A 20,763-nucleotide genomic window follows, 5' to 3' on the forward strand; every position below is an offset into this window, starting at 1 on the left:
AATTTGCACTCAGTTAAGAGAGTATTTCTCAGTACATGATGAGTGCTGCCAACCCTCCAGGTGGTGGCTGGAGATCTCTTGGAATTACAGCTGATCTCCAGGCTAAAGAGACCAGTTCTCCTAGAGAAAATGGCTGCTTTGGCCTATATGGTGTATGCTGCTGAAGTCCCTGCCTTCCCCCCTTTCCACTCCCCAAGATTCCAGGAATTTCCCAGACCACAGCTGGTAGCCCTAAGTACTGGGCAGCCCCGACACGTTTAGGCTGTCCTTTGTTTGACCTAGAGCAGGGGTGACCAAACTGCGGCTTGGGAGCCACATGTGGCTCTTTCACAAATATTGTGTGGCTCTCAAAGCCCCCCCTCCCCACCCTGTTGGCTGGCTTGGAGAAGGTATTTGTCTGTTTGAATCACTTTGCCAAGCCAGCTGGCGGCTTGGAGAAGGCACTTAAAGTTGCTTTCTTTCCTCCCTCTCCCCATCTATTTTCCTGCCTGCCATAAGAACATAAGAGAAGCCCTGTTGGATCAAGCCAATGGCCCGTCCAGTCCAACACTTTGTGTCACACAGTGGCCAAAGAAAAATGTGCCATCAGGAGGTCCACCAGTAGGGCCAGCACACTAGAAGCCCTCCCACTGTGCCCCCCCCCCCCAAAGCACCAAGAATATGGAGCATCACTGTGCAGACAGAGAGTTCCATCAATACCCTGTGGCTAAAAGTCACTGATGGACCTCTGCTCCATATGCTTGCCTGCTCTCAAACATCTAATGTTCACGTCTTGCAGCTCTCAAACATTTATTCTATATAGCTCTTATGTTAAGCAAGTTTGGCCACCCTTGACCTAGAGAAATGCATGTGAAGAAAGGTGTTGCCCAGGCTGAGTAAAAAGGTGTTAGATTGTGCGGACACAAGGAGCCTATATGGCAGGGGTGTCAAACATGCAGTCTGGGGGCCAAAGCAGGCCCCCAGAGGGCTCCTATCAGCCCCCCCTCCAAGCAACTGGCTGTCATCTGCTTCCTTCTCCCTATATCTCGCTTTCTTCTGCATCCCACTCAATGCAAAGCAGCCAAGAAGGTCTGAGCGCCTGCTCCGGCTGCAACGCCACTGAGGATGTTCTCCGCAGCTGAGAACGAAACGTCTGGAAGGAAAACTTTCTCCAGTAGAACACGGCACTTGATCCCGAAAGATTCTACAAACCCTAATGATGTTACCAGCCGTGAAAACCCGAAATCTTTGATTCTGCATCACAGTTTGCTTTGCAAGGCTTGCTCGATAGCACAGTAAAGCTACTGAGCCAAGTCTGTCTTCCTTCGATTGGCCCCTTGGGGTTTCTGTTACTTTAAAAGGCCCCTAGCACTGCCAGCCTCTATTGTTATTGTATTGTTTTATTATGTGTTGTACACAATCCTTGTAATATATTGTTGCAAACTGAAAGATGGTGTATTACTTGGTGGCTTTGATCAGTCTACTAATTACACCAAGTGCCCGTCAAGCAGCAGCTCTCTTCCTTCTATTGGCTGAGGCTCCTCTGCCTCCTGGTCCCCTGGGGAAGGAAGGCAGGAAAGAGCCAGAGCTTCCTTTGCCCAGTTCCCTGGATCCCATGGGAGAGATGCAAAGAAAGCACCTTTAAGACCAACGAGTGCTAATGTTTTAATGTTGTCATGCACTCCGAAAAGGGCCTTGTGCCATCTTGGCGTGCAATGGCGAGGACTTTGAAGCATTCTCAGTTTCCATACACAAGTGAGGAATCAGCACTAGCTGTGATATATGGACAGCAGGATGAGCAGCAGTCCACAACATTGGGCCAAGGTCATGCAGCAAGTTTCCGGGGCAGCGTGAGGATTCACTGAGGGGTCTCCCAGACTGACACTCCCAACCAACCAGGGATGCCGGCCTCCAGGTGAGACCTGGGGATCCCCTGGTTTTACAGCTCATTTCCAGACTATAGAGATCAATTGCCCTGGAGAAAACAGATGCTTTGGAGCTTGGGCTTAATGGCCTTATACCCCACTGGGGTCCCTGTCTTCTCCAAGCTTAATCCCCAAATCACCAAGAGTTTCCCCAACCTGGATCTGGCAACCCTACCTTCCCCATCCCCCGCTGGTCTCCCAGAGGGGAACTGTACTCCCTGTGACCTGTGCCAGTTTGGTGCAGTGGTTAAGTGTGAGGTCTCTTATCTGGGAGAACAGGGTTTGATTCCCCACTCCTCCACTTGCAGCTGCTGGAATGGCCTTGGGTCAGCCGTAGCTCTGGCAGAGGTTGTCCTTGAAAGGGCAGCTTCTGTCAGAGCTCTCTCAGCCCCACCCACCTCACAAGTGGTTGTCTGTTATGGGGGACGAAGATAAAGGAGATTGTGAGCCACTCTGATTCAGAGAGAAGTTGTTGTTCAGTCGCACAGTCGAGTCTGACTCTTTGTGACCCCATGGACAAAGTCATGCCAGGCCCTCCTGTCTTCCACCATCCTCCAAAGTCTTCTCAAATTCGTGTTAGTGACATCAGTAACGCTGTCCAGCCATCTCATCTTTTGCCGTCCCCTTCTTCTTTTGCCTTCTGTCTTTCCCAGCATCAGGATCTCCTCCAGGGAGTGCTCCCCTCTCATTTGGTGGCCAAAGTATTTGAGCTTGGGTGGGGTATAAATCTACGGTCTTCTGCAGTGGAGTCTTGTGAGCAAAAATTCTCCTTTGTGAGCTACTGGCATGAAAGTTGTGAGCTACTGCCATCAATTCGTTGGCTCTGGGGCCATTTTTCCTGAGCTGAGACAAAAATGTGTGAGCTGGAGGCTAAAATACCGTGAGCTCGCTCAGCCTTGAGGGAACACTGGACCTGACAACCTTAGACACCTCGCCAGGAGATTTGGAAGTGGAAGGCTGTTCAGTTTTGGTTTCTCCCTTCCTGCCTTCTTCAAGGCCCCTGTGCAAAACACCAGAATAAGATCACCACCAACGCACACACCCGGAGATAAGACAGTCACCAGAGAAACACTCTGTTTATTTTATTTCCCAAAACTGCCCCAAGGGAGAGGGCAGACAGCACCAGGGGAGGGGCAGCTGGGAGGTTTCTGTATTAAAATAGCATCTTCATAAAACATGCAGCTGGCTCGGGCATGCATCCCCCTAGACCCCGCCCCTCCCTCCACAGTCCAGCTGGGGTTTGGAACCAAACCAGCAAGGCGGTAAGATCCAGAATGTGCTTTCCAAACGGCTCCTGCCATTCGGTACAAAATTAAATGGGGGGGAGTCGGAAGAGGGTAGGATTGCCAATCCCCAGGTAGGGACAGGGGATCCCCCGGTTTGGAGGCCCTCTCCCCGCTTCAGGGTCATCAGAAAGCGGGGGGGGGGGGAATGTTTGCTGGGCACTCCATTATTCCCAGGGGAGACTGATTCCCATAGAAAATAATGGGAGAATTGATACGCGGGTATCTGGGGCTCTGGGGGTGCTGTTTTTTGAGGTAGAGGCACCAAATTTTCAGCATAGCATCCAGTGCCTCTCCCCAAAATACCCCCCAGGTTTCAAAAAGATTGAACCAGGGCGTCCAATTCTATGCACTCCCAAAAAAGATGCCCCTATCCATTATTTCCTATGGAAGGAAGGCATTTCAAAGGTGTGTGGTCCCTTTCAATGTGATGGCCAGAACACCCTTTGAAGTTCAATTCTGCTTGTCACAACCTTGCTCCTGGCTCCACCCCCAAAGTCTCTAGATATTTCTTGAATTAGACTTGGCAACCCTAGAAGAGGGAAAGGCTGGGAAGTGGATCTTTTTGCCACCGGAATGAACTCTGATTCTTGCTATGCTGTCTTGGAATTGCTCCCCTCCTTCCCTTTGCCCCAAAGGTACCTGTGGGTTCTCTTCTAAGCTGGGCGTTTTTTTTAGCAGGAACACACAGGAATGCAGTTCTTGTTGACTTGGAGATGGGGGTGTGGCCTAATATGCAGATAAGTTCCTACTGGGCTTTCTCTACAAAAAAGCCCTGCATTAAACAATTGTGGTATCCAGGGGAGGGGGTGGCCTAATATGCAAATGAGTTCCTGCTGGGCCTTTTCTACAAAAAAAGCCCTGCTTCTAAGAATGCCAAAGGGCATCTGCCGAGAGGTGTTGAAATGCTTCCCTTCTTGCTTCAAACTTGTCCTGTAGCCTGTTTATGAAAGAAGGGGGGTTTGGTGGTCCAAACCCTCCCACTTTAGCATCCCTGCAGATTCTCAGAAGAAGGGACAGAGATGACCTGGGCCATTGGTCAAGTTGGCTTACTAGGGTTGCCAGCCTCCAGGTAGGGTCTGGAGATCTGCTATTGCAGCTGACCTCCAGACACCAGAGATCAATGCCCCTGGAGGAAACAGCTGCTTTGGAGAGCAGATTCTATGGCATTATACCCTGATGGGGTCCCTCCCTAAGCCATATCTTCCCTAGGCTTTCACCCTACCCCCCAAATTTCCAGGAATTTCCCAATGCAGAGTTGGCAACCATAGTTAGGGTTGCTGATCCCCTGGTTTGGAGGTCCTCCCCCCACTTCAGGGTCATCATAAAGTGGGGGGGGGGAGGGAAATGTCTGCTGGGTACTCAATTATTCCCTATGCAGACCAATTCCCATAGGGTATAATGGAGAATTGATCAGTGGAGCTCTGGGGCTCTGGAGGTGCTGCTTTTTAAAGTAGAGGCACCAGATTTTCAGCATAGCATCCAGTGCCTCACCCCAAAATACCCTCCAAGTTTCAAAAGGATTGGATCAAGGGGTTCAATTCTTTGAGCCCCCAAAGAAGGTGCCCCTGTCCTTCATTATTTCCAAAGGAGGGAAGGCATTTAAAAGGTGTGTAGTCCCTTTATATGTGATGGCCAGAACTCCCTTTGGAGTTCAATTATGCTTGCCACAACTTTGCTCCTGGCTCCACCCCCAACATCTGGCTCCACCCCCAAAATACCTAGATATTTCTTGAGTTGGACTTGGCAACTCTAATCATAGTTCTGGCTAAAATTGCCAACCTTCAGTTGGGACTGGAGTTCTGGAATTACAACCGGTCTCCAGATCGGTTCCCCTGGAGAAAATGGCTGCTTTGGAGGGTGCCTCCAGGTCTTTCCCTACCCAGAGCTGGCACGACTCACTGGCGCTCGGGGAGGGGTCTTTCGTCCGCTTTGGGGTGGAGCTGCTGAATGGCGAGGTGCGCTGCTTGTGCTGGCTGCTGGGAAGAGGCTAGAAGGGGGTTCCACGCTCCTGTCAAGGAGCCAGAGGCCTTCTTTGGGGAGCTGTTAACAACTCTCGGTCCCACCACTTCTCTAACGCTCGAGACCCGTATCCAATACATATCGCCTTGTGGTTGATGGGGCCTTTCTGTTGGTTGTGCGACAGCGACAGTCCAAACTGAAGAGCTCCAGCACCTGACCCAAATGACAGAGGCTTGGGGGAGGGGGTAACACTGCTCTGGGACCCCCTCCCCAATTTCCTTGCCTCCGTGCTGCTGTTCCACAGACCCCCCCTCTCCCTCCAAGGGCAGAAGAGAGGGTGAGTGGGTGTCGATTCAGCAAAGAAGTCTCCCGGAAGATGGGGCGGGGAAAGTGGAAGCGGTTATTCCCTCTTCTCTGCAGCTTCCTCTGTCTTGTTCTTTTGTTCCTCCAGTGGGCACGGGGCCTCCAGGCGTTCGCCCAGTCTGGGTGCCTCGATGGTGACCTCGTGGGCAACGCTCATGGAGGACCGAGGAGTGACGGGGAGGCGGCCGCTGGCATCCGAAGCCCGGAGGCGTTGCATGAAAGTGGTAACCCGGATGGCTTTCTGCAAAGAGATGGACATCCGTCAAGAGCTGAGCCCCTAATAATCCAGAAATTATGTTATTAAATCAATGGTCTGGAGTTTCAATTCCACAAATAAGGATAGACCTCAGGGCTCTTTTTTGTAGCAGGAACTTCTTTGCATATTAGGCCACACACCTCTAATGTAGCCAGTCCTCCAAGGGCTTACAGAAGGCCCTGTAATTAGAGCTCTGTAAGCTCTTGAAGGATAGTCTAAATAAGAGGGGTGTGGCCTAATATGCAAAGGAGTTCCTGCTACAAAAAAGCCCTATAGACCTCATAACTATACTTCTCTCTGCTGCAAAGACATCTCTTGCCTTCTGCTGGAAAACACAAGACTTACCCACTCTTAAGGACTGGTTCTTTAGAATACGGACTCATTTACTTATGGACAAAATTTCAGACAATATTATCAACCAAAACTCTCTGTCACAAGGTTCTACTTTTTAGGAATGCTGGCTGGAACAGCTTGATGCATTTCTTTAAGATTACCGACCCTCTCGTGGTCACCAGTAATCTCAATTTTTAAAAACTAGTTGGTTACTTTGATTATGTCTAACCTTTCCTTCAACGGTCAATAACTTGTAATTGATTGCTTTCTGGTACTCTCTCTATTACACTCAGGGGTGTCAAAGTCATTTGTTATGAGGGCCGGATCTGATATAAATGAGACCTTGTTGGGCCGGGCCATGTCAGGTGTTGGGCCGGGCCATGCGTATACCTATTTAAGATTAGGTAGCAGAGATATAAACTTTATAAAGGACACAGACAAACACAATTAAATTAAAAAAAAAACCCCTTAAAAATGCTTGAACCGTTAGCACTTGTTGGTATTAAAGGTGCTTTCTTTGTATCTCTTCCATGAGATTCATGGAACTGGGCAAAGGAAACTCTGGCTCTTTTCTTTCTTCCTTCCCCAGGGGACCAGGAGGGGGAAGAAAGAGAGCCTGGAAAAAGAAGCTCTGGCTTCCCCTCTTCCTCCCCAAGGGAGGTGCCTCAGCCAATGGAGAAAACAGAAGTTTTGCTCTGTGAACTTGTGACTTGGTGGTAGAAAGGCCTTCAAGCCACACAGCTAACTTATGGGAATCCTACAGGAGGCTGAAGTTGGTTTCTTATTCATGTCTTATTCATGAATATAACCAAAAACGCAGAGGGGAGTTTGAAAGCTCTGAACCCCAAAATAACGTCTGGACCATCAGATATTATACATCCCTACATTTAGGAGTCTTGCAGTTGAGCAAGTCTTGCAGAGCAAGCTGTGATGCAGAAGGAAGCAAGAGAGAGGGAGAAGGAAGCAGATAACAGCCAGTTGTTCGGGGGCCTGATTCGGCCCCCAGGCCTCATGTTTGACACCCCTGCGCTCGAGTGTTGTCAGAACTACTTCAGTGTTACAGATATTGGCATGGTTTTCTTTTTGTGAGGTTTGGACTCTCTTTGTGCCCTTTGTTATTTGTCCTTTTTATTTAACGTTATTGGGGAGGGGGAAATTAAAATAAACAAAAAATTGTTTGTAAAAAGAAAAAAGAAAAGAACTGAGCCCCACACTTCCAAATTGCTGCGCCCTTCTGCTGAGGAGCCTTGTTTGCAGGCACTGGTGCCCACTGGAAAGACTTTGTTAGGTAAAAATGCTTGCAGTTTATGCTGCTATAAGAAGAGGTAACCTAATGTTTGCAAGCTGCCTATTGGGAGAAAAGAAGATGACTTCTTTTTCAATAAATACATTTTTAAAATGTATCTGAATAAGTGTACATGCACACGAAAGCTTATACAAGGGGTGGCCAAACTGTGGCTCAGGGGCCACATGTGGCTCTTTCACACAAATTGTGCTGCTCTCAAAGCTCCCACTGCCTATCTGTTTCTTTAAAGCACTTCTCAAAGCCAAACCAGCTGGCAGCATGCTCTCAAGCATGGAGGCAACATTTAAAGTTAAAGTTCCTTTCTTTCCACCTCTTCCTCCCTCCCCATCTTCCTTCCTTCCAACGTCTGATGTTCATGTCTTGAGGCTTTCAAACATCTGACGTTTATTCTACGGGGCTCTTATGTTAAGCAAGTTTGGTCATTGCTGGCGTATACCTTAAATAAAACTTGGTTGGTCTTAAAGGGGCCACTGGACTCAAACTTTGTTCGATGTTTTTTTCAAAGTAAGCCGCAAGACTCAACTCTTCAGCTTCCTAGTAGAACTTGTGACTTGGTGGTAGAAAGGCCTTCAAGCCACACAGCTAACTTATGGGAATCCTACAGGAGGCTGAAGTTGGTTTCTTGTTCCATTTCCTTATTCATGTCTTATTCATGAATACAACCAAAAATGCAGAGGAGAGTTTGAAAGCTCTATAGCCCAAAATAACGTCTGGACCATCATATATCATACACCCCTACATTTAGGGGACTCTTCCCTTCTAGAAGACATGTGCTGTTTCCTGGTCCAAACAGTGGTTCTCGTGCCAGTTGTTCCAAAGCAGGTTGCCCCCAGGAGAATTACACAGGCAGACACTGGGGCCAGGCTGCACCCCGAAACAATCCTTGGCCCACACTAAATGATGCATCCTGTTGCTCTTGAGGCTTTTCCCTACAAGAAGACATACCCGGTGCCCGGTCCCAACACCGGTTCCAGGGTCTTCAATAACATGGCAACAGCATCCTAGCAATTGATTTAAAGAGGCATATTGTTTCTGGCACTGGAGAGAGTAGATATATCCCATGGCTAGTAGCCATTGCTAGCCCCTTCCTCCATAACAAACTTCCTCCGTGGCCAAACTTGCTTAGCATAAGAGCCACATAGAATAGATGTCAGATGTTTGAGAATAGGAAGGAAGGAGACGGAGATGAAGAAGACCACAGATTTATACCCTGCCTTTCTCTCTAAATCAGAGGCGGAGAGCAATTTAAAAATCTCCTTTATCTTCTCCCCCCACAACAGACACCCTGTGAGGTGGGTGGGGCTGAGAGAGCTCTCCCAGAAGCTGCCCTTTCAAGGACAACTCTTGCTGACCCAGAGCTATGGCTGATCCCAAGGCCATTCCAGCAGCTGCAAGTGGAGGAGTGGGGATTCAAACCCAGTTCTCTCAGATAAGAGTCCACGCACTTAACCACTACACCAAACAGAAGGAAGGAAGGAAAATAAATGGGGGAGGGAGAAGGGGGAGAGGTGGAAAAAAGCAACTTTAACTTTAAATGCATTCTCCGAGCCACCAGCTGGCTTGGCGAAGTGATTTAAAGAGACAAATGCCTTCTCCAAGCTGGCCAACAGGGTGATGGGGGCTTCAAGAGCCTCAAAATATGTGTGAAAGAGCCACATGTGACACCCAGGCCGCAGTTTGGCCACTCCTGCTCCATGCCTTTGCACACATAAGAATTGATGTTCTTAACATCTTCACCTTTCTTAAAAATCAGTGGTGCAACTGATACGACGGAAAAATACATATGTGGGCTAGACAGATGGTAAGCTTGTTAACAACTAAATTATTTACATCTGTGTCAGCGTGCACCTTTTCCTGTGTGACACTGCCCCCCCCCCCACCTTTCACACTGTTCAAAGTGCAGCCTGTAAATTACAGAACCATTCATGGTCTGGGGAACTCTGCTCTTCAATAGCTTCAATAGCAAAAGAGTCCGATGTTCACACTGAAATGAGAAGCTTAATGCTGCGATTAAAGAATGTAGAACAGGGTCCCTAAATAATTAATCCGTCAAACTGAAGAAAGAATTGAAACGTCATCAAAATCTAGAGAGACGTCTTTAAGAAAGCGGCTGCATTGAAGCTACACTCCTCAGGAGCACCCACTTTGTGAATTTCAGTTGAACTATTTCCAAGTTTGGACTTCTATCTTTTTATTTGGAGATGGGAGTTTTTGGCTCCTTGGGGTTTTCTGTTACTTTAAAAGGCCCTAGCACCCCCGGCCTCTATCATTATTGTATTGTTTATTATGTGTTGTACACAATCCTTATATTTTTGCAAACTGAAAGACGGTGTAATACTTGGTGACTTTGATCAGTTGACTAATTACACCAAGTGCCCTTCGAGCAGCAGACTTCAACAGCAATTTGGCTGAAGTGACAGGCTTAGAGGTTCAGGTGGGTACCCATGTTGGTCTGAAGCAACAGAACAAAGTTTGAGCTTAGTGGCACCTTTAAGACCCATAACGTTTGGGGCAGGGCTTTTTTGTAGCAGGAACTCCTTTGCAGATTAGGCCACACACCCCTGACGTAGCTAATCTTCCAAGAGCCCGAATGGTTTGGGGCGGGGGGGGGGGAGTTCCCTCTGCCAGCTCTTGATGGGGTGCCACTAATACCAGACCCTAAGGTCAAGAGCCTGGGCGTGCTCCTTGAGTCCTCCCTTACAATGGAGGCCCAGGTAGCAGCCACTACCAGAGCCGCCTTTTTTCATCTTCGGCGGGTGCGACAGCTGGCCCCTTTCCTGGAACATGACAACTTAGCAATGGTGATCCATGCTACGGTCACCTCAAGAATAGATCACTGTAATGCTCCCTACATGGGGCTACCCTTGACCCTGACTCGGAAACTACAGCTAGTGCAGAACGCTGCGGCACGGCTGTTAATGGGGCTCCCTTAATGGGAGCATATGAACATATGAAGCTGCCTTCTACTGAATCAGACCCTTGGTCCATCAAAGTCAGTATTGTCTTCAGACAGTGCTGAAAAAGCTGCACTGGCTACCTATTGTGTTCCGAGTCCATTTCAAGGTGTTGGTATTGACCTTTAAAGCCCTTTATGGTCAGGGGCCTGTCTATCTACGGGACCGCCTTTCTCCACATGTTCCCCAGAGAGCACTGCGTTCAGGGACACAAAATCTACTGTCCATCCCCAGACCAAAGGAGGCTAGGCTATGGTCTCCCTGGGCTAGGGCCTTCTCGGTGGCAGCACCAGAAATGTGGAATGCTCTCCCGGATGCCATAAGGGCCCTGCGGGATCTCTCTACTTTCCGCAAGGCCTGCAAAACCGAATTGTTCCAACAGGCCGTTTGTATCTAACCGGGAGAGGACGGCCACCTCACATAATTATAGAGCTACAATACTATGCGATCACCATCAGAAAAGAAGAAGTCGCTTATATTGAAGTGGTACAGCACCACATAATGATTTTAAATTGCAACTGTATTTTATTGTTTTTTAAATTGTAAATATAAACGTTGTGAGCCGCCCTGAGTCTGTTTGCAGAGAGGGCGGGATAGACATTTAAGGTAAATAAATAAGAGTTTACAGAGCTCTTAGTACAGGGCCGACTGTAAGCTCCAGGAGGATTGGCTACATCAGGGGGTGTGTGGCCTAATATGCAAAGGAGTTCCTGATACAAAAAAAGCCCTGCTCCGGGATATAAGCTTTCATATGCTCTTTAGCTTGGAGAAACGTCGACTGAGGGCTGACATGATAGAGGTTTACAACAATATGCATGGGATAGAGAAGATAGAGAAATAAGTACTTTTCTACCTTTCTCACAATACGAGAAGTGAACATTCAATGAAATTGCTGCGCAGTTGGGTTAAAACGGATAAAAGGAAGTACTTCTTCATCCAAAGGGTGTTTAACACATGGAATTCATTGCTACAGGAGGTGGTGGCGGCTGCAAGCATAGACAGCTTCAAGAGGGGATTGGATAAACATCTGGAGCAGAGGCCCATCAGTGGCTATTAGCCACAGCGTATTGTTGGAACTCTCTGTCTGGGGCAGTGACGCTCTGTATTCCTGGTGTTTGTGGGGGGGCACAGTGGGAGGGCTTCTAGTGTCCTGGCCCCACTGATGGTGCCTGGTTTTTTTGGCCACTGTGTGACACAGAGTGTTGGACTGGATGGGCCACTGGCCTGATCCAACCTGGCTTCTCTTACGTTCTTATGTTCACACTTCTTCAGGGGTTAGAGATGAAAACAATTTAGAAGAGTTTCTTCTTAACATGTGATAGGCTTGCGAAGAGTTAAGACCAGCTCATTGGGTGGTTTCACTGCCTCTACGGCTGTCTCTTCCGTGCATGAGTTGTCTGGGGAAGGCAATCAGGGAACAAACGTGTATAATTAAATGTGGGATTGAACTCATCTAAGAGAAGCTGACTTGCTGGAAGCAATATACAAAATAGATGGGGGAGAGGGAGAGGAATGCAAAACTTGGCCTCAGCTGTTCCCACGTGCATGCAGAAGATTCTGTCCCAAGCAGATGTTTTCGGTTATCGCTTTGATGTAAAGGACCTTTTGGTCATCTCATTAAAAATAATTGGGGCATTTTCCTCTAAAATTGGCCCATTCCACTGATGGGTTTTCAGAGTGCTGGCAAGAGGGAGAGAGAGACGAACGATTCCGCAAGAAGCATGGGGTTTCTACTTGTGAGTCCCTAACTCCAGGATCTGTAACGCGACGGGAATGAAGCCCAGAACAACCATCTCCTTGCCACCCTGAAGAAGTCCCCAATTGTATTTTGTCACCAGCAGCCCCAGCACTAGGGGTTCTGCCGCCCCAGGCAGAACCCCACACCGCCACTCCCCCATGGACTCCATTCGTGCGCATGGCACGATGACATCACCTACAAGTGACATCATCACACCGGTGTGCTTTTTGCAAGCAGTGTTCCCTCTAAGTTGAGTTAGCATGAGGTAGCTCACAGATTTTTAGCCTCCAGCTTACACATTTTTGTCTTAGCTCAGGAAGGATGACCCCCGCCGGCTAGCTGACTGGGGGCGGGAAGGAGTCTGGGAAAGCGGAAGAACCCCCACTGGGACCTGGGGATTTGCAAGCCTACCACTGCCAACCAGCTGTGCTGGCAAGGGAAACCCCTCTCCCAAACAGCAACATCACTGCAATACCTCCAACACTATGATGTCACTTGGAAGTGATGTCATCATGTTGGGGACATAGCACAGTGGCGCTCTGGTTTGAGGGCAAAACTCCATGGTTTGAAGTCGGTTTTACAATAGAGTTTTGTTCAAAAACCAGAGCATTGCAATGACTTCTGGGTGATGTTATCAACTTGGGGATGTCCCAGAATGCCCCCCCAACAAATCCCCCCACTGGTCCAACAAGGGGACCTGGCAACCCTGTGCCTCACTGAAGTCCCTCCCCAAACCCCACCTTCCAGCCCCCAAAATCTCCAGGAATTTCCCAACCTAGACCTCACAACCCTAGAATTACTGCTGCTGAGGTTCCCCACCCTTGGCTTAGACCAACATTCCACATGAAATGAACATGCAGCCCTAAAATATGGCTTATGGAGCATACAAAGTTCCTCTGGCAGATGTGCAAGAGTTTCTTGACAGATAAGTCAATGGGGAAAGTGTTCCCTTGAAAACTGCTGTCCTGAGCCGTAATGTTCTACCACCAACTTCTCAGCAGTAACCAGGGCTAGCCCGAGACTATCTGACACTCTAGGCAAGGCTAACCTCCCAGCACTGAAAACATCACCAAGTGACACGGGGGGCACGCCCAACTCGTCACCCCCAGAATGCCAGCGCACTAGGCAGTCACCTAGTTTGCCCGGTGGCAGGGCTGGCTCTGGCAGTAACATGTCTCATTATACTTATGTGCTTTATACTGAATCAGACTATCAGCCCGCCAATGTCAGTGTTGTCTACTCAGACTGGCAGCAGCTCTCCATAGTCTCAGGTGGAGGTCTTTCATATCACCTACTGCCTGGTCCTTTTATTTAGAGATGTCAGGGATTGAACCTGGGACCTTCTGCACACGAGGCAGAAGCTCTTCCACTGAGCCACAGCCTCTTGTATATCCCTTCCCTGCACCCTAATGCTGTTGAATGCACCAGGACTCACCCTCCACTTGGCCTTGGCAAAGTTCTTTTCGATCTGTGCACAGACCCCTTCCTTGAGGTTCTTTTCAGAGGCAATGTTGCCAGATATCCTGCCAGGAGAGAGGAAAGACAGAATTGCTGGGGCAGAGATGAGCATTTATGTTATGAAGGAGAGGAAGGAAGCTAGAGGGGAAGATATAAACAAGTTCTCATGTTAGCTGGATGGGCAGGTGAGGGGCTTGCCCAAAAGACTCAGGGACTGCCTAGCAGGGCTTTTTTTGTAGCAGGAACGCCTTTGCATATTAGGCCACACACCCCTGATGTGATCAATCCTCCTGGAGCTTACAGTAGGCCCTGTACTAAGAACCCTGTGAGCTCTTGGAGGATTGGCTACATCAGGGTGTGGCCTAATATGCAAAGGAGCTCCTGCTACAAAACAAGCCCTGCTGCCTAGAATACCCTTGTGGACCCTCAGGAGTCCCTGGACGCCAACTGGAGAGTTAATACCACATTGGCTGCATAAGGAGGAAGGGGCTTCTAATCTTTAAGATGGGGGCAGACAAGCTGAGAACAGATGCTGCCAGCTAGAGCCACATTTCCAAATGCAATTTTTGGTATGGTTTTGTCTCATCTGCATCTTATACGATGCTGCAGACTGCAGAGTATAATAGGCAAGCGATACACAGGTGTATGGAGGGCCTCACAACTGGTACATATGTCCAGGGGTGGAATTCTATCAGGAGCTCCTTTGCATATCAGGCCACACACCCCTGATGTAGCCAATCCTCCAGGAGCTTGCAAAAAAGAGCCTTGTAGCTGGAACTCCTTTGCATATTAGGCTACACACCCCTGATGTAGCCAATCCCCCTGGAGCTTACTGTAGGCCCTGTATGAAGAGCCCTGTAAGCTCTTGGAGGATTGGCTGCATCAGGGATGTGTGGCCTAATATGCAAAGGAGCTCCTGCTAGAATTCCACCCCTGCATATGTCCTACTCCCGAGCCCCCTACTCACCAAACATGCCCCAGTGCCTCCTGGGCTGTGATTCGCTGGTCCTGGTCAATTTCCATGAGCCGTGATACCAGCTTTTTGGCTGCCGGGAAACAAATATAAGGTGTCAGAAATGTTAGGGGAAACAAATGACCGCTCTCTGGGTCAAACTTTAGTCCAGGGTACATGTACAATAGGACAGGGATCCCTAATCTTTTTGAACCTGTGGGCCCCTTTGGAATTCTGACACAGCAGGGTGGAAACATCCCACAAATGGCTGCCACAGGAGGTGGAGCCGGCCACAAAAAAATGGCTGCCACAGCTTGTCTTCAGTCACACCGTGAAGATTCTTCTGCTGTGTTGGCAGCTGCTGCCAATCAAATTTTCAATGGCCAATTAGAACCTTTGCTTGGGAAATGTCCCATCTGGCTCTGCAAACTTTCTGAAAACACTTGGTGGGCACCAGGAAAGTTTCAGTAGGCACCAATATGCCCATGGGCACTCATGTTGTGGACCCCTGCAGTAGAATGAAGTGGGAACAAGATGGTAGAAGGGCTGTACCGACTGCAGACTGGGGGATCAATTCTGAGAAATTCCTGTACATTAAAAGAAAAATCTGGCCAATAAGTAGAAAATCGGCACAGAAGGGAATGGGTGTGGGCTGCTTCCAAGGGGAGAATTTGTTGTCCTGTCTCAAACTACAGCGGGGGATTTCACAACATTCACATGTTCTCCTCTTTTTCCAGTTCTCTTTCCCCTGCAATATGAACATAAAAAGCTGCATTATACTGAGCTAGACCATCAAACCATCAGATCCAGGGTTTTCTACCCAGACTGGCAGCAGCTCTCCAGGGTCTCAGGTTGAGGTCTTTCACATCACCTGCTGCCTGGTCCTTTTAAATGAAGATGGCAGGGAATGAGCCTGGGCAGATGTTCTACGAACTGAGCCACAAGATCTCTTTCTGTCGAACTTCTGCCCTTTCAACCTCCTTTGCTCCAGGTGTTCCCAAAACTGCCTTCAATCTAGGGCTGCCAACCTCCCAGGCCGAGTGGGGTTTCCCCCTCCCTGGAGGTTCCCAACCCGCCGGCCCGCATTGGGCCACCGGGGGGGATCCTCCCCCAACATTGCCAGTGTGATGACGTCACTCGCAGGGACATCATCGTGACAGCGATGTCGTGCGCCGGCCACTCTAGGAGCTTCTGGGAAAACTCTATGGTTTCCCTGGACACTCTAGAAATTTGGGAGGGAAAACTCTGTGGTACCATAGACTTTTCCCTCCCAAATTATTACAGCGTCCAGGAGAACTATAGAGCAGGGGTGGCCAAAATGTGGCTTGGGAGCCACATGTGGCTCTTTCACACATATTGTGTGGCTCTTGGAGCCCCCACCGCCCTGTCAGCTGGCTTGGAGAATGTATTTGAAATTAAAGCTGTTTTCTTTCCACCTTCCATCAATTTTCCTTCTTTCCTTTCCTTTCCTTCCTTGCTTCCTTCTCTCTAACATCTGACATTCATCTCTTGTGGCTCTCAAACATCTGATGTTTATTCTGTGTGGCTCTTCCATTAAGCAAGTTTGGCCACCCCTGCCATAGAGTTTTCCTGAAAGCTCCTAGAGTGGCCGGTGCATGAAGTTGCTGATGCGATGATGTCACTTTACGAGTGATGTCATCACTCAGCGCGCGCGAAGCCAAAGGCCGCAGGGGACTTGGCAACTCTACTTCAATCCAGTGTTTCCAGAAACTCAAGGAGGGGGTTAGCCCCTATGTGGATAGGGATATGTAGATTTCTGCCCAAATCCAGTATCATTCTTTCCGCCTAGTCCCTGTTCCCACAGCCAGGGGGAGGGAAGTCTGAAAACACGGCATAGAGGCCAAGGCCCTCCATTGATGTTGTTTCCTAGCACTGGTATTCAAAGGTTTTGTGCCTTTAAATGTGAATGTTCCCTTTCGTCACCATGGCTTGCAGCCACTGATAGACCTATCCTCCATGAATCCATCTAATCCCCTTTTAAATTCCACACTTTATTCGCTCACTGGGTAAAGAAGTATTTTCTTTTGTCTGTCCTGAAGCTACTGCCTGTTTAACTTCATCGAACGCTGTCGGAGAATCGCCCCCGGAGTGCAGCAGCCTGCATCCGACTGTTTCTTTGATACATTCGTTGTTTATTTCCAGGGAAATATTCCCTCCCATGAAGAATAATTTGTGTTTTCCACATGCAGCCCTGAAGAATTCCTCATTCAGTTGCATTCACAGACAAGGCCTTAGCTTCATAAGTTCAGAAGATGAGTTGATTCATTGTCTACGGCGGAGGAGACTCTCACCGCTGGGTGAACCTGTTAACTCAAGTGGTTCTGGAGGACGTGTTGCGTGTTCTCACTTACCAGCAAGAGAGATGTCGTCCCAGTAGGGGGAGTCAAAGTCATATTCCCCAGCTAGAATCTTGCGGAATATGCGTCGGTTGTGGCTGTCGCTGTTCTCGTCGTCTGTGTCGTCGTAGAAGGGGGGGTTCCCAGATAGGCTGTTTGAGATGGTGACAGTGGAACAATCGTTATGGGGAGCAGCAGCATAAACCTGTTCTGAGCTGAATATACCTGGCTGTTCACCCTCCCCCAAACTCGCTCCAAGTCCATCAAGTCTTTGCATCCTGAACATGGCCGGTGTATGGGAGTAGGCCAAGTAGGCAGCCACCTAGGGGACCACCTGGCCTAGGGGGTGCTGCCAGGAGCCCTCTCCCCCCACACACAACGTGTGTGCTCCTTGGAGCCTGCCTTCCCCAATGGAAAGCAAGCTCCATGGAGCACAGATGCTGCCCAGCTGGTTTTGCATTCCCCGGGTCTTTAACAGAAACGCAAAAGCGGACAGCGCCTGCGCAGTGCGCCCCGCAGAGCCCAGCAGGGATAAATTAACCAATTGTAAAAGAAGATATTGAATCTATATCCCGCCCTCCACTCGGAAGAGTCTCAGAGCAGCTCACAATCTCCTTTACCTTCTTCCCCCACAAGAGACACCCTGTGAGGTGGGTGGGGCTGAGAGGGCTCTCACAGCAGCTGCCCTTTCAAGGACAACCTCTACCAGAGCTATGGCTGACCCAAGGCAGGTGCAAGTGGAGGAGTGGGGAATCAAAGCTGAAGAAAAGCCAATGACATTTTCTAAAAATTGGCTCCTGTTGAAGTTGTATGCTGCCACTCATCCAACTCTACTTTAACAGAGCCATGGGGTGGGAGCCGTAGCTCAGTGGTAGAGCATCGTTCTCGCGTGCACAAGGTCTTGTCCTTGGCACTTCCAGCGAAAAGGATCAAGTAGTATTCTCACAATTTGTATTGCTTAATCTCACAATTTTAAAAAAATGTAAAATAAAAAACTGTAAATTAAAATTAAATAGTTTCAAGTTTCTTCATTTCTCCTACAATTCGCTGTTTTTTTTAAAAAAAAATGGGGGGGCACTAGGGGGCAGCTCACTTAGGGTGCCAAAAACCCTTGTTCTGAACCCCACCTTCACACTTGATGCACAGTGCAAACTAGGATAATTTCCCCTTGCAAACCCAGCTCACTGTGGTTCACAATCTAAGGTGCCGTGGGAACGACAAGCTCATGCTATATCCCAGAAGAACTCCCTTTCTCACAATACGAGAACTCATGGACATTCAATGAAATTGCTGAGCAGTTGGATTAGAATGGATAAAAGAAAGTCCTTCTTCACCCAAAGGGTGATTAACCCATGGAATTCACTGCCACAGGAGGTGGCAGCGGCTGCAAGCATAGACAACTTCAAGAGGGGATTAGATAAACATATGGAGCAAAGGTCCATCAGTGGCTATTAGCCACATGGTTCCATCTTAAACTTGCGTTTAAGATGGAACCCGGAAATGACACCTAGCCATCATATACATATATTGAACTGTGGCACTTTATTTTGTAGCTGTTAATAATCTTAATTGTTTATTTATTTTAATTGGTTGTATTTAACTATTTTAATTGTCTTTTATTGTAATGACTGGATTTTAGTGTAATCATGGTGCAAACCATGTCATGTAAGCCGCTCTGAGCCCGCTTTGGCGGGGGAGGGCGGGATATAAGAATAAAATTATTATTGTTGTTGTTGGAACTCTCTGCCTGGGGCAGTGATGCTCTGTATTGTTGGTGCTTGGGGGGAGGGCCACAGTGGGAGGGCTTCTAGTGTCCCGGCTCTACTGGTGGGTCTTCTGATGGCACTTGGGGGTTTTGGCCACTGTGTGACAGAGTGTTGGACTGGATGGGCAATTGGCCTGATCCAACATGGTTTCTCTTATGTTCTTAAGAACGGATCTGGACTTAGGGGGCTATGATCTGTACAAGGCTGGAGAATGTAATAATTCTGTAATAGTGGTGGAGGAAAGTGCTGTCAAATCGCAGTTGATTCACGCCAAGCCTGTAGGGTTTTCAAGGCAAGAGACATTCAGAGTTGGTTTGCCATTGCCAGCCTCTGCATCATGATCTTGGGCTTCCTTGGTGGTCTCCCATCTCAGTACTAACCAGGGTCGACCCTGCTTAGTTTCTGAGATCTGACAAGACTGGGCTAGCCTGGCCTACCCAGGTTAGGACAATACTGTAATACTTCTATTTAAACAGGACTTAAGAGAGAAGCAACTCACAAACATAATATTGCAATAAAACTGCGACGCAGGATGAGTATAAGGTAGATATGTGGGATGTAGCGACTGTATCACTCCTGTGTTGGAAGACAGACACTGGCTGTTGTTATGTTACTGGGCCCAAAACAAAGTGCTGATCCTCAGTTTGGGATTGGGGTACTTGAAGCACCCCTTCCTCCCATTTTGTCTAGCTCAGCAGATAAGGTCTTAATCTTAGGGCCTTATCTCTGTCTCCCCATCTGTGGAACTGAGGTAGGTGGCAAACACAGGCAGGGCTTTCTCAGTAGTGGCATCCCATTTGGGGAATATCCTTCCCCTTAGGTTACCTGGTGTCTACTTTCCTGGCATATATTCTAGTGTGTTATCTATTTTATTGCATTTTTTAAAAGATTGGGACTGGGATAAGGGATAAGAGGAGAAAGAAAAGGGTATGCTCTTGTGCCCCTCACAGCACTATTATCTGTAGACTACTGTAGCTGTTTCACACTGCTGTTTTTATTGACCATTCAGGACAGTTTTTACTGCTGAACAATACATTTTATTGAATTGTTTTTAAGCAATTGTATTTGTGTGCTGTTTTAAATCAGTTTAATTAGACAGAAGTGTAAGACCCATTCATAATATTTTAACCCAGTATTGCATTTTATGTTTTAATATTTAAGATATGGAACCAATGTAAATTTTGCTGACGACTCTATTCTGAATTTCGATCTCGGAGTGTAATAAACTTGGCTTGACTTTTTGGTCTGTAGTTTAGTGCCTTCGGCATTATAATATGCTAGCTCATACTGTGCAAATACAACAAAATAAGCTCTTGGAGGATTGGCTACATCAGGGCGGTGTGGCTAATATGCAAAGGAGTTCCTGCTACAAAAAAGCCCCGCGTGACAGCCAACATAGTTCTTTAAATGCTTCTTAGCTCTACATTCACACAATAGGGCACCGTATGAAATCTTGGGGTTACTAAATTCTTCTCTCCATACCCTCACAATCTGCTAGAACAGGGGTTTCCAACTTTTGTGAATCAGTGGGCACCTTTTGAATTCTGACACAGGGTGGTGGGCGCGACCAAAAAATGGCAACCATGGGAGGTAAAGCCACAGACAGCCCATGTGCAGAGGATAAGAGAGGTAATTTTTAAACATGCACTGGGAAAGAAGAATGTGAGAGAGAATAAAACCAATGCTGTAGAGACAGCATATCCAGTGGCCCCACTGGTGGACCTCCTGATAGCACCTGGGTTTTTTGGCCACTGTGTGACAGACTGGATGAGCCATTGGCCTGATCCAACATGGCTTCTCTTACGTTCTTATGTTCTTAATCAGAAGCCCTGTTGGGCAGAAATCCCATCTGGCCCCACCAGCTTTCTAAAAACACTGCACAAGCAATGTTCCCTCTAAGCTGCAGAGTCTTGTGAGCAAAAAAATCTACTTTGTGAGCTACTGTCATTAAAGTTGTGAGCTACTGGCTTTAAAGTTGTGAGCTACTGCATAAATTAGTGTACTCTGGGGTCATCCTTCCTGAGTTAAGACAAAAATCTGTGAGCTGGAGGCTAAAAAATCTGTGAGCTAGCTCACACTAACTCAGCTTAGTGGGAACACTGTTCACAAGTGTCATGGCAACCATGAGTAC

General features: G+C 48.1%; 1 protein-coding gene and 1 non-coding gene across 3 annotated transcripts in view; both read right to left on the reverse strand.

Annotated features, from left to right (window-relative positions):
• Positions 1-5,298: 5,298 nt before the first annotated feature.
• Positions 5,299-20,763, reverse strand: part of LOC132581590 (caM kinase-like vesicle-associated protein) — a 177,256-nt gene continuing 161,791 nt past the window's right edge. The window contains exons 8-11 of one of the 2 annotated variants that reach the window (XM_060252909.1): positions 16,882-17,018; positions 14,525-14,603; positions 13,535-13,622; positions 5,299-5,753 (exon numbers count right to left, since the gene is read on the reverse strand). In XM_060252909.1, the coding sequence (XP_060108892.1) occupies positions 5,550-5,753; positions 13,535-13,622; positions 14,525-14,603; positions 16,882-17,018 (508 nt within the window). In that variant the 3' untranslated portion in view covers positions 5,299-5,549. The remainder of the gene's footprint in view (positions 5,754-13,534; positions 13,623-14,524; positions 14,604-16,881; positions 17,019-20,763) is intronic. The other variant, XM_060252907.1, reaches the window with a different exon arrangement.
• On the reverse strand, positions 13,412-13,484 carry TRNAT-CGU (transfer RNA threonine (anticodon CGU)). Its single transcript has one exon. It is a non-coding gene; the product is annotated as a tRNA-Thr (tRNA).

Source organism: Heteronotia binoei, chromosome 13, assembly GCF_032191835.1.
Source record: "Heteronotia binoei isolate CCM8104 ecotype False Entrance Well chromosome 13, APGP_CSIRO_Hbin_v1, whole genome shotgun sequence".
Taxonomy (NCBI): Eukaryota; Metazoa; Chordata; class Lepidosauria; order Squamata; family Gekkonidae; genus Heteronotia; species Heteronotia binoei.